General features: G+C 37.9%; 1 protein-coding gene across 1 annotated transcript in view; it reads right to left on the bottom strand.

Moving 5' to 3' along the window:
- RELN (reelin) overlaps positions 1 to 13,818 on the bottom strand; it is a 516,016-nt gene that overhangs the window by 18,244 nt on the left and 483,954 nt on the right. The window contains exons 51-57 of the mRNA XM_033862920.2: positions 10,259 to 10,413; positions 8,966 to 9,180; positions 6,538 to 6,715; positions 5,441 to 5,616; positions 5,188 to 5,294; positions 3,852 to 4,094; positions 3,066 to 3,241 (exon numbers count right to left, since the gene is read on the bottom strand). Coding sequence (XP_033718811.1) covers positions 3,066 to 3,241; positions 3,852 to 4,094; positions 5,188 to 5,294; positions 5,441 to 5,616; positions 6,538 to 6,715; positions 8,966 to 9,180; positions 10,259 to 10,413 — 1,250 coding nt within the window. The remainder of the gene's footprint in view (positions 1 to 3,065; positions 3,242 to 3,851; positions 4,095 to 5,187; positions 5,295 to 5,440; positions 5,617 to 6,537; positions 6,716 to 8,965; positions 9,181 to 10,258; positions 10,414 to 13,818) is intronic.

The following is a 13,818-nucleotide window of genomic DNA, read 5'->3' as shown; positions in this document are numbered from 1 at the left end:
GCTGATAGTAGGGAAGGTTAATGCTAAAAACTTTAGACTATACGCTTATTCATAAAACAACCCTGGTTTCAGAGATACAATACAAAGTATATTCCAATAGTGGAAATGGAAACCAGAACCCATACAAATAAAATGCTGTGGTGCTTCACAGGAAGGAGAGATTGAATCTTATTAAGTAGGTTAGAAAATAGTTCATCAGAAGTGGGAGATCTAAATTATTCCAACTACAAAAAGAAAAGATAATTGTGTGATGTGATAGAGGTGCTAATTATCACTATTGTGGCAATCATATTCCAATATATAAATGTATCAAATCAACATGTTGTATACCCTAAATTTACACAATGCTATATGTCAAATATATTTCAATTAAAAAAATAGAAAAGAATTCATCAGGTAGAGTGTATGTGAACTGTCCCTGAGGAATGGGGAGAGTCTGAGAGGTAGAGACAGGAGAAAGACATTTGGGTGGGAAAGCACTGTGAAATGTCTGGAGTGCAGCGTGTGGTGTGTTTTGGTCTAAGTGTAGAGTATGTGGAATATTGGTGGAGGAGGTTGGAAAGATTGGTTGAGTTTGACAGACCATGAGTTGCAGTCAAAGGTGTTTGATCTTAATTTGGTAGGCAGTGGGGCGTCATTAAGGGTTAATGAGCAGGGGAATGATGGGCTCAAAGCTGTGCTTTGTAAGGATCAATCTGACTGTGCTGTTGAAGACAGGTGGGAGTGGAGAGAGATTAGAAAGGAAAGGACTACTCAATGGCCTACTCATTGAATTAGGGCCAGAATAAACGTGGTAATAGTGCAAACAGAGGAGATGGGATGGGTGCCAGGAACACTGGGAGTTAGAATTTAAAGGATGTAGTAACTGATTAGATGTGAAAAGTGAAAAGTCAAAGACTAAATTAAAATTTAGAGCCAGTGAATAGGTGACAGGCAGTGCTATCAAGAGAAATAGGAAAATCAGAAAGAGAAGTGGGCATGGGGCAGGAAGATATGAAGTTCACCATTAGACATGTTGAGTTGAGATGCCAGTAAGGCAGAGGTGTAGAAATGTACACAGGCTATTAAAAGTACTGAATTGGCTATTGATGGGTCAAGGTTGGATATGCAGATTTGGGAGTTGCTCTTAAAGGTGTGATATTTGAAGCCAGAGGATGAATGAAGTTTCCAAAGGTGAGAATGTCTGTGAAGAGAGAAGAAAGCCAGGGAGAAGTACTAAGAAATGCTGATATTTACCAGGTTGAGGGAAGAAGAGGAACCAAAAAGGAGACAGACGTGGATATCAAGAAGGTAAGAGGAGAAGCAGCAGAGAACCCAGAAGCCAATAGCAAAGAGAATTTCACGAGCTGGAGAAGACAAGGAAAAGAGTGCCAAATAGTACAAAGAAAAGGAAAAATGAGGAATGGGTGAAAGCTGAAAGCTGTTATGGATATGGTGTTTAGAAAGTCTAGGGTGACTTTATTTTTTAATTTTTTTAACTTTTTATTTTATATTGGAGTGTAGCCGATTAACAATGTTGTGACAGTTTCAGGCACACAGCAAAGCAACTCAGCCACACATACACAGGTAACCATTCTATGGTGACTGTAAAAATGCAGATTTAGTGACACTTTAATCATGAAATTTCTGGGGACAAGCTTTTTTTTTTTTTATGAAACAAATTGACTTGGCTAGAGAAAATTTCAGTCTCTTCAGTTCTGGGTTGATAGAAGAAGCAAAAGAGGAGGTCCCAACCAACTTAATCAAAAAATGCTCTGATGTGAGCCTGGTAGAGGGAAAGCCTTAAGGGACGTGGCTTGGAATTAGGGGTGGTATAACACTGGACATGACCTTGAGCATCCTTCATGTCACTAAGTTAAAGACAGTCCTGAGGGAGTGGTAGCATTTGGGGGGCTTGCCTCACCACCCTACAGTCTCTGAAGGAGAGTTTAACACAGAGCTGAGGAAACCAGAAAATTTGTTTGTTTTTTCAACATATCTCTAGGAATTTTTCATCTTGCAAAACTGAAACCCTATACATAATAAGTCCTGATTTTCCCCTTCTCCCAGCTGTGAATACATTTTTATTATACTGATAAGGATTCTTACTATTAATTGTGATTATAGCACATCTTTTTAAATAAGGGTATTAGAACTGATCTGTCTCTTTAAAAAGATCTAGTAATAAACGGCATTTCTGTAATGCCCCTTTTTAGTGTGTTCTTCAGTGAGAAAGACATTAATTGATATTGCTTTATCTTTCTCTCTAATTGTCTATTAATTACCTCCTATGCCTTCCCTTCCATTCTTCTATATGAATAAAATATGCAATTTTAAGAAGTGAGAGTCCTTTTCAAATCTTTGAGGATTTGGGAAGTTCCAATTGGGCTAATGTACAGGTTCGTTTTTGGAAGTCAGAGACAAAAGAAAAATGGAAAGACATAATGAAAAAGGATAGATAAAGAAACAAAGTGGGCCTTCCCTGGTGGCGCAGTGGTTGAGAGTCCGCCTGCCGATGCAGGGGACACGGGTTTGTGCCCCGGTCCGGGAAGATCCCACATGCCTTGGAGCGGCTGGGCCCGTGAGCCATGGCCACTGAGCCTGCGCGTCTGGAGCCTGTGCTCCACAGCGGGAGAGGCCACAACAGTGAGAGGCCCACGTACGGCAAAAAAAAAAAAAAAAAAGAAAGCAAAGTGGCTTGATGTATGAAATAGGCATAAAGAGAAAGTGGTACAGAAATGGAGGAGAGAGACTGACAGAAAGGGGGGACAGAGACAAAGAAACTAATAGGCAGATGTGCCTATTTGAGCTTTTTATTTCCAAGTTTGGAAAAGTGAACTCAAGATTACATATCTGAGATACAATACAGTTACATTTCTTGCCACGTCCCAATATACTTAGATTTTAACCTGTGTTCAAATAATCCTACAAGATAAAGGTCTTTGTGAAAGATAACTTCTTTTATTGATAAAGTCTCTTTTAATGAATGAAATCAATCATTTCCTTGGAGTTGTTCAAATAAGTATTCTCTCTATACCCCCTCCCCCAAATGTAATGCAGACTCTGGAAGAGCTGCTTCCCCTTACTTTAAACTGCATCATGTATCCTGGCTGTATGATGAGTTCTCTGGAGGAGAGAGCATTGTGAGTCTTGTCCTTCTTTTTATTTGGCCAGTAGAGGTGGAAGGATGGATTGCCACAGAATCCTGCTGTCCTCACTGCATTAGGGTAAAAACTCCAGTTTTCTTCATGGGAAGTGCCTTCTGTTAAGGTAAATTGGAAGCAATATGGCATGTTATTCTCTTGAATTAATTGGTTTAGTGTTGAACTACCTGAATGTCTATGCTCTAGCTCTTTGCTTACTCTTTAAGATTGACTTTTATTTTATTTAACTGGTATAATATACAAATCCAAGATGAGAAATCACATCTAGAAAAGATTATTAAATGCTAGGACAATGATTACTCAACTTTTAAAATGTAATTGCTAGACCGGTAACTTTCACCACTGCAAAATTTTTCCTGGTATACTTTCAAACCAATACAATGTGTATCTCTGCACAGAAATTCCTAAAGAAACAGAAATTATTTTGGGCTACTGAAATTTCAAATTATACTTAGAGTGAGACATTTTGTCTTTAATGAGATTTATTAAAGTCTTAGTTGACATTTCAACATAAATTCTTAGTTGACATTTCAACAAGCAGCCAACCTTGAAGATGTATAAATTATTGGGCAAAATAATAGCTAACATTCATTGATCAGTAAATATGTGCTAGGAACTCATCTAAAGGCTTTTCATATAGTAACTCATGTAAAGACATAATCAGACAAAAGACTCACAGGAAAGATTGTTCAATGTCTTGTTTCTTACCATCATCAAAAGTGTCGACCAGTTGACTGGGATTGATTTCTGCTCCGCCAATCAAAATGTTGTCTAGTGCCCACTGAGCACGCTCTACCCCGGAGACCACAAGTCCATTGCTGATCACAAAAGGCTGCCACCAGCGAAGTCGAGTTGTGTTGGTGAGGGCATCCTCGGGAAGAAGGATGTAGTCGTGTCTGACAGAAATGTATTTCTGATAATCCATCTCATGGAGCAAAGTCCAAGTAATTCCTATAAAGCAAATACACCAAAAAAGTAACATATCTGGAAAAAACACCACAAACCACCAGTATACTGCAGTTACCGTAAATTTCCCAAAGAAATCTTCAGCCAGATAATGAGAACTGATTTCACTGACTTTAATATAAGTGTTCCCCACTTATACATATTGCTTCAAAATGAGGCTGATGATATAAGGGGAAGAAGTGTATTTAGAAATACTTGGCCACAAATAGAGACACTTAAGTAAAAATTATATACTTTCTGCTTCTAAAATTTTGTTCTCGATTCCTATATGCATTATTTCTCATAAATAATGAGAAACACCCATGTTTTGCATGTTTCTGGACAAGAACTCCTAGCATTTTTAAATATAGCTATTATAATTCTATGCAATTTGTGATTTGTTGGACGAATATGAAGCTTCTGTCATCAACTGATAAGAGAGTAGGTGGAATGTTTATGTTACTTAAGAAAACACTTTTTGAATATCCTAAAATACTTCGGGGTCATCTATTTATCTGCCAGTTATTAAGAATGATACCTATCTGCTAAAGCTGATTTTCTAAAGACCTCATGGTACTACTGGCCTGGTTTCAGCTACTTCAAAATAATGAAACAGAATCTTGTTAAAAGTGTGACAGACTCACGAATTGACTATCTTTTTTCACAACTAATGACGTTTTCTTGTAGCTCTTCTATAGCATTTATTACATGCTTGTTCACACAAAAGCTTTTTAAAACACTTTAAAATGTTTTTAAAATTATCTTTTACTTGGAAGACCAAGCAAAAATTTATTTCTTAATTGTATCATTTATAATCAAGCTTCAGCTAAGCATCGTGATTATCTTCTTTATTCATAAAGTTTGGAGTTTATTTTTTTTAATGTGATTTCTCTCTTGTCCCTTTTTGGGTAGATTTTGTATAACACAGAAGTCACACATATATAGAACGTGTAATGCAACTAAGGTCTGTAGCTTTCTCTTTGTGGCTTTCACTATTTGCACTGCCAGGTCAGCAAAGCTTTGCAGGGACTCTGCTGAGGGGCACTGGATGGAATGTGGCAATCTGCTCCAGGGCGTGGCTTTCACCCCCAAAACGTGCCTCCATTGGTAGAGTAGTCCAACAGCACGCCTTCCTTCCGGCAGATGGGCCGATGGCAGGAGGTCATGTTATTCTCACTACCGATGCGCCCCCAGTATTGCAGGAATCTGAACGCAAGCACATATTATCCGTCAGAACAGTTAATTAGAACAAATCGTCTACTCAAGTCCTGGATAACAGCGTCTTCCACACGCGTTCTGGTTCGGGGGCCAGCTTACTAAGTTGCGACAAAAATAACAAAAAATTGACTTACTTTGCCCCTCTGAGATCTAAATCTTGGGTAATAGCTTGTCTCACTGTGGATCCCCCAAAATAGAGTGCAGTGTCCTCTGCAAGAATCCCACACTCAGTACAAGTACTTCCACCTTCCAAGGACATCCATAAATCAGGCTTGATTTCTTCACTGTCAAAGCGTTCCTTCAGGAAAGTCTGGAAAAAATTAAGTGGCATGTATTTAAAAATAACAATTTTAAAGAATAATTATGGAATAGTTAAGACAATACAGAATTACATCTTGGACTTGAAAAGAATTAGAGCTGATTTCAAATGCTTTTCCAAAAGATATTAAAAGAAATCCAACAGGATACATCCATAGTGTTCTTTTCCATCATATATTGAAGATCATTTAAACTGCTTAAATAATGTTTAATAATTGGAATTTAAAATCTAGAATCTTAAAATAAAACAATTGTAAAGTTGAGTATAGTAATACTCCTACTGGTAAAACGTTACTTAAGCATGTACTCTCAAAATATACTTATTTATTGATATATTATATAAAAATACTTTTGTACTTTATTTTGTTTCTATGAAACATGAACAAAAATTGAAAATTTAAAGAAGATAAAATAAAACAGTTTTAGCACTTTCCCCCCAATATTCCCTGATTTCTTGTTCTCCCTGGTAGTACGTGCCCCTGACCTTGGAGATTGATTTAGGAATCCAGAACCCTTAAACCTAATACATATTTTTAAAGTTTCCATACAAAGGATTTATTGACTAGGGGCCCCAAAGAATGTGGTTATAAATTATTAGTCTCACTTTTTAAATTTTTTTTTATTTTTGCGGTACGTGGGCCTCTCACTGTTGTGGCCTCTCCTGTTGCGGAGCACAGGCTCCGGACGCATAGGCTCCGGACGCGCAGGCTCAGTGGCCATGGCTCACGGGCCCAGCCGCTCCGCGGCAGGTGGGATCTTCCTGGACCGGGGCACGAACCCGTGTCCCCTGCATCGGCAGGCGGACTCTCAACCACTGCGCCACCAGGGAAGCCCCTAGTCTCACTCTTAAGCTGGTTCTTGATGCATGGTCCGCAATGAGAGTACATGCTTCCTCCAGGGGCTTTAACGTTACCTTCAGAGTGTGAGTCAAGTAGCAATTTGGCCCAGAGTATCCCGGATCACAGATGCACTGTTCCTTTAAGCAGTCCCCATGGCCTCTGCAGTTGTCCAAGCATTCAGGGCCCAGGTAGAAATTGTCAATTGCCCACTGAGTATCTGAGTGCTTCTGATAGAACCTAAACCTTACAGGACTATTGGCAACACAAGAGCAAAGGAGTGAAGAACAAAAGTTAACTTTACTCAGGTCCATTTTCCTGCGTGTATATTCAGCAGTCAAGAGAAAAAACATTTAAATCATTCTGACAAGATGAAATGGGTTAATAAAAGATGTCTTCAGAGTACCACTATCTTTCTAGAAATGCAAGTTTAAAGCCAGTTCAATTTACCTTTCAAAATACGTGACTAAACTTGTAAAAAAAAAACCCCACCAAAACCACAGTGGAATCTCTATTTCAAGCAAAAGGAACATTTAAAAATGCAAATCCGTAACTATCATAAATCAGGTGGCTTATGAACTGGAGTCCAGTGGCTGTGACACAATTTCGATTCATTAATCGTATTCCTGAAATTGTACAGAAGGTGAATCAATCCTTTGACAGAGCCTTGTCAGCATACACACGGCCCTCAGGTGGTTGGGAAACAGCAACTCCTGAATTCCTCAAAGATAATGAATATTCTCAGAGTAACTGTGCTAATTAGAAGACAATTTTGAAAGGGTTATATATTAAACGAAGATTTCCCTGAGATTTCAATTTCATCATTGCTCTTCTCTGTCTTCTGGGGGAAATACAAGCCTCATAATTAACCTTATATTAAAATATGCCACCCTATTTTGGTGGAAAGAGTTCACAGTGCATGAGGGAACATTCTGGGACGATATGAATGTTCTGTATCTTGTTTCATGTGGTGGTTACGTGGGTTATACGATGGGAAGAACTCTCTGTGAGGAACAATTAAAATGTGTTCATTTTACTGAATGTAAATTATACTTCATTATAAAAAACAGAGTAAAGACAGGAGGGGGAAACGAGGAAGTGAGGTTGTGGTGGCTCCCCAGCATCCCTTTCAGCACAGATGAGTCATATGAGATAATCACTGTAATATAAGGCCCCTCACTATTGACGGAGTCAGGAACGGGCATTCTTGAACTAATTTGTACCAACGGGATGCAAGGAGGCACTTGCTCCAGCTCTGTTAGAAAGAAAAGCGACTCTCTCTCTCTCTCTCCCATTGGACACAGGTAAGGATACACTGTGCTCCAGCTTTCTGGAAGTCATCTATGTTCACGAGGAGAACCAGCCTGAAGACTGAGTGTGACATCCGTGTGTGGACAGTGGAGCGAAGAGTAAGAGTAAGAAATAACAATGTCCTTGAAGACACTGTTGAGCTTGTCAATCAACCAATCCTAGAGTCCACTTATCTTTGGGTTTTTTTTCATTATAGATATAATACATTTCATCTTCAATTGAGCCAAATTTAATTTGAATTTGAATGGAGTTTTCTGTTACCTGTAGCTGAAAGTATCCTGATTGTTTTCTAGCATGTTAATTGACTAAGCCCTTTAGATTTGTAGCAGAAAACTGTGAGTGGTCATGTAATAAATGATCTCTAAGGGACTTTTTTTTTTTTTTTTTTGCCATGTGTATTCAAAGGATCTATATGTTCTGGTCCTATATCCTAACTCTGTTTTACAAGAAGGATCTTCATTTAGCCAGAAACTGTGATTCATATGGTAGAAGTATACCTGTCATCTTCATTAATGTATCTTTCCCCCTAATTTTATAGTTGAAGGGAAATTTTTAAAAAATATGTATTTATTTATTTATTTGGCTGCACCGGGTCTTAGTTGCAGCATGTGGCATCTTTGGAAATTTTTTGTAATTGCCTAAATTAACTTATCCACATACTTTTCAAAAAACAGTTTAATCATCTTGGCTCACTACTGCTCCAGGCTAATTACTTTTCACCGCAGGTGCAGAACATAATGCTTTGATAAGAAAAAAATGAAACCTACCTACAAACTGCATTTGCACAAATAGCATGATGAGTTAGGTTTTGTTCTTGGCTCTATCATGGATTGACAAGGCAGTAATGTGGAAAGCATATGATGTACAGTGGACCACAATTTACAAGGTGCATAAGGTAGCATACGTGTTTTCAACTGGCTCCAAGGCCATCACTATTGCTCTGTCCCCATTTTCAGACACTGAGGTATGGAAAATGGAAGGGCCTGTCAAGGTCTATCTTGACAAGTCTGAGGATTACAATTTGAGGTCTCCTTAAATTAGCTCATCATGGAGGTCACCAGTTAGAGAACCTTTAGAGTTAGGGAGGAAGAGAGCATTTCATCCACAATTACACAATACTTTCAGGCTGACCACAGTGTCCCTAAACCTATGTCTACTGCTTGGAACTAGGCTTTATTTTAATCTTCTACTTACTTTCCAACTAAACTTTCAGGAAGTGGGTAGGTGATCCTTTTCCATCCTTTAGTTGGAAAGAATACAGATGGCTGAGAAACACTTCCAGAGCATTTTGGGTCTGCAGGTAGGCACTGAGGGACCAGATAACTCCAGCTCACACCAAAGTCAGTAGAGTACTGCACATGAATTTGATTCTGGGTGACTTTTTCAGATACTTTACATCCAACAGAGATCTAACAAACGGAAATGCAAGATTATTGAGGTATTAAAACCATATTACATGTTTCTGCTCTAAAGACTTGGTAGCAAGAAAGTTGCCGATCACTGACAGACAACCACATCTGTCCTGTATTTTCAGGTTCATTATTTGCTCTGCTGATAGACGGCGGAGTTGACATGGTTGTCCAAGGTGACAGATTATAGAAAGTGCCACATATATCGTGCAGGGAGTTTGGAGAGAAGCTGAAATCTGCGCTCCTGCCGTGGCTGGCTGATTGCCTTGCTAGGCCTGGGCCTCCTCTTACAGATTGTTGTTTGTTGTGCTAATGGGCTGGCACTTCTGTTTGGCAGAATGCTCGACCAAGAAGGATTACTAACAGCTTTACCAAGTTTACTGTTTTGTTATACAATTTATGACTCTCAGTAAATCACTTTTAACTACAAGTAAGATGCAATGAAGTAATTACAGAAGGTACTTTCGACCCTAACCCTTTGTTGATGGAGATAGTCATAATGCAACATTCGTTGCTAATACAGTGGGATTGAGGTAGACAGAATAAATTGATTGAAAGAAAATCTTGGCCAAAATTGATGTTGGCATTAATGCTAATCATGCCTTTGTTTTCTATAATTTTTTTTCTCCAGAAACACTGAAATGCTTTTGTAAAGAAAGTAGGTATATAAAAAAAAGTAGGTATAACTGCAATAGCTTTAATCTTCTCTTAAAGGAAGAAAATTGCCTATATCATATAATGATTTAGAATTGAATTGAATTGAAATTGAAATTGAATTGAAATCAGTATCCTACATTTTATTTATCAATATTTTGCTCTATCAGTATTTAATCCCAGACAGAAACACATTTACTCTTATGTAAGTTTCATCTTGAAATAGTTCAAAAATAAAATACTTTTAATCATTAAGTTATATACAGTTGGGATGTATTGATATATTATCTTAATATTAAATTTCATTTTTCAAAGTATGTATTAAGTCAATAAAGTATTGTATGATCGTTGTCTCCACAATTTTTTTCATTTTTATATTGCTGGTGTATGGCTATTTATGTAATTGAGGTCATCACATTTTCACCTTGAATTGCATGATCCAGCCTTCAGTGGGGGTCAGGTCATGGGTCACTGCATACACTTCTCTTCCATCGTGACTACCACAAATCATGACACCATCAGGGGAGTCACAGAATCTTTCTACTGTACAATCATCATGGAATAGCCAGTGCTCATTTACTTAAAAAAAGAAGAACAAAAATTTTATGACAGATTTATGACAAAAATACTTTGAAACAAATTTTCACTTTAGGCAACATCTAGAATTATGTTAAGTAGAAATCTCTCTTCTTACATACCATCCACAGACAAAACACTAATGTAAGCACATCGTTTTAGGAACATGGATACTGAGAGATTGAGATATATCAAGTACCAATACTAGCTAAGTCTACATTTAGAAAGAAAGAGTGTATTCTATGTGTTACAGATGAAAAGCAAAGGAAAATGTATACCCATTTCTTTTTTCTGACAGGTGTTTAACTTTTTAGACAGAATCTAAAGGAGGAAGATTTTTAGTAACATGATAGAGGAAGATTTTTAGTAACATGATAGCCAAGTGAGTTAGCTATTTCTACTCAAATTTTGGTAGTACCTTCTGGGCAATTAAAAAAATTGTAATAGTAAAACTCATAGAACCAGAGAGTAGAATAGTGGAAGGGGGAAATGGGGACTTGTCAGTCAAAGGGCACAAAGTTTCAGTAATGCAAGGCTGAATAAGTTCAGGAGATCTATTGTACAACATGGCGCCTACAGTTAACAATTCTGCATTTCATACTTAAAAATTTGCTAAGAGAGATCTTAATGTTAAGTGCTCTTACTATAACAGAAAAATCAATATTAAAAAAGAGGGGGGGCAGGAGGAAACTTTTGGAGGTGATTGATAAATTATGGCCTTTATTGTGGTGACGGTTTCATGGGTGAACACTTATCTCCAAACTCATCAAATTGTATAAATTAAATATCTAAAGCTTTTTGTACATCAATTACACCTCAATAAAGTGATTTTTTAAAAAAAGCTTCTAGGAGTCTAAGGAAAATTTAAGCAGAAAGGTTATGATCTGATCAGTGTAGAATAATCCTATTGTCCCTCTCTCTCAAACACACACACACACACACACACACACACACACACGTGTGTGCGTGAGCACACATTCGTGTCTGTCACAATTCCCTTTCCCTTTCGGAAGAGGTGGTTTGTTTGTTTTTTTAATAAATTTATTTATTTAATTAATTTATTTTTGGCTGTGTTGGGTCTTCGCTGCTGGGCGCGGGCTTTCTCTAGTTGCGGCGAGCGGGGGCTACTCTCCGTTGCGGTGCACGGGCCTCTCATTGCAGTGGCTTCCTCTGCCGCAGAGCACAGGCTCTAGGCACGCGGGCTCAGCAGCTGTGGTACACGGGCTTAGTTGCTCCGCGGCACGTGGGGTCCTCCCGGACCAGGGCACGAACCCGTGTCCCCTGCATTGGCAGGCAGATTCCCAACCACTGCACCACCAAGGAAGCCCAGAAGAGGTGTTTGAACATAATGATTTTACCCCAGAAAGGTTAGAAATGAAACATATCTGTAAATCTCATCTAATTCATGATACACTTTGATTTCATAGGTCCAACGTTTCTCTGCAGTTTCCTGGTTAGCTCCAGCATTCACAGTGAAGATGAATGGGTGCAACTGGAGGCTTGGGTTACTGTGCAAATCACAGAGTTGGCTGGTCTCAGAAGAGTCAGAGAAGAGACCAAACAATTTAATTGGAATTGAGCCTTCACTAGTGTTGTGTCTTTTTGATTTTGTCTGAGCATAACATATATCTGTAGAACAAGCAGTTTATCTCCAGGACTCAAATGGCTACCACAATGCCATTATCTGTTAAGTTTTCATTCCATGGGATTTGGAGCTACATTTAGTCCTATAGCACAGATACAGGATTCAAGAATCAAAAGGCACAGAAATTTGAATTCCAATAAGAATACCCTGAGTTTATTCTGGGGTACATATTTTATTTTATGCTAGAACTCTGCAATCCTGATGAAAAAGGGCTTACATTAATCAGCTAACACTAATTTCTTCCACAATACAATAAACTACTTATATAAGTAGATATTACACTTTCTAGGAGCACCATCTTTGTAAGACAAGCAGGAGCTTAATTGTACATCAAGAATTAGTCTAAAGTAAATATCACTATTTTAGGTACTTGAAAAATACGTATTTGCTTTTATTCGTACAGAAGTTGTACTAAAATTATTCTCTGATCATAAACTCACTTATGTAAACCATTACATAGGGAAAAATAAATGAGTACTTTAGCAAAGTTCTGAATCAGATCTATGTAAGTCTTCTCAATAACCTTCTTGAAAGAGTAAGACTACTTGGAAGTGGTGAAGAACATTTTAAGCTTTTTCTATTTAAAAGGGTGATTTTTATTAAATATCTGCAGTTATACCACTGTGCCATGTGAAATACTAATAAATAAATTAATAAGAATAATTAATCTAAATATTCAATGTTTAAATGATAAAAATTATAATGGAATATTATACACCTATTAAAATTATATTTTCAAAGGTACTTAAGGACAAGAGGAAATGGTAAGGGTTTAATTCTAAATGAAAAAAGCAGGCTACAAATATGTATAATTTAAGATTATAATTTTGTTAAAAATACGATTATAGGGCTTCCCTGGTGGCGCAGTGGTTGAGAGTCTGCCTGCCGATGCAGGGGACACGGGTTCGTGCCCCGGTCCAGGAGGATCCCACATGCTGCGGAGCCGCTGAGCCTGCACGTCTGGAGCCTGTGCTCCGCAACGGGAGAGGCCACAACAGTGAGAGGCCCACGTACAGCAAAAAAAATACGATTATACAGAGGCATAGAAAAAAAGACTCTAAGAAAAATATCAAAATATTGATGATGGTTATCCTCTGGGTGATTTTCATTTTCATCTTCATGATTTTCTGTATTTTCTTAATTTCATACTTTGAACATGTGTTGCTTTTAAAATAAAAACTAATAATTAAGTATTTTAAGTTATTAAAATTCCTCACATTTCAACTGTCTTCAGCATAGATTTCATTCCTCCAGAAGGTTCTTATCAGTCTTATTATTGTAAAATACAACCAGATTGTCCTTTCTATGCAAGAGGCTACTGCAGAGTTGGATATGGCACAGTCCCACTGTCTGATGAATCTATAGGGGTACAGTATATCTGTTCGATAGCACTTGCAGTGTTGATACGATATGTGTAATTAAACATCACTACTTCACCTGAGGATACCATGTTTTATGTAGTATAACCAAGTGTGTGGCATGACAAAGCCATATCCTTAATATACGACACCACTTAAGAAAAGGTGACCAGAATAGTGTCACGAAATGAAAAGAAGTCGTTAAAAATAAGAACAGCATGGAGAGATCCTTGACAGTTCACTGGGGCACTGTGATACTCCTATCAGGAATGAAGAATAACAAGCATGACCTTGGACACTTCTGAAAACATGAAATACCATCACAAACGCGTCTGATGTGCAGCAAAACAAAACACTTGTCCTTGGAGAAAAAAAAAATGTCCAAAAAATGTTGGCTTTCTAACC

Source organism: Tursiops truncatus, chromosome 9, assembly GCF_011762595.2.
Source record: "Tursiops truncatus isolate mTurTru1 chromosome 9, mTurTru1.mat.Y, whole genome shotgun sequence".
In the NCBI taxonomy this organism is placed as follows: Eukaryota; Metazoa; Chordata; class Mammalia; order Artiodactyla; family Delphinidae; genus Tursiops; species Tursiops truncatus.
The sequence above is the reverse complement of the archived record's forward strand: the minus strand, read 5'-3'. Positions and strand labels throughout refer to the sequence as shown.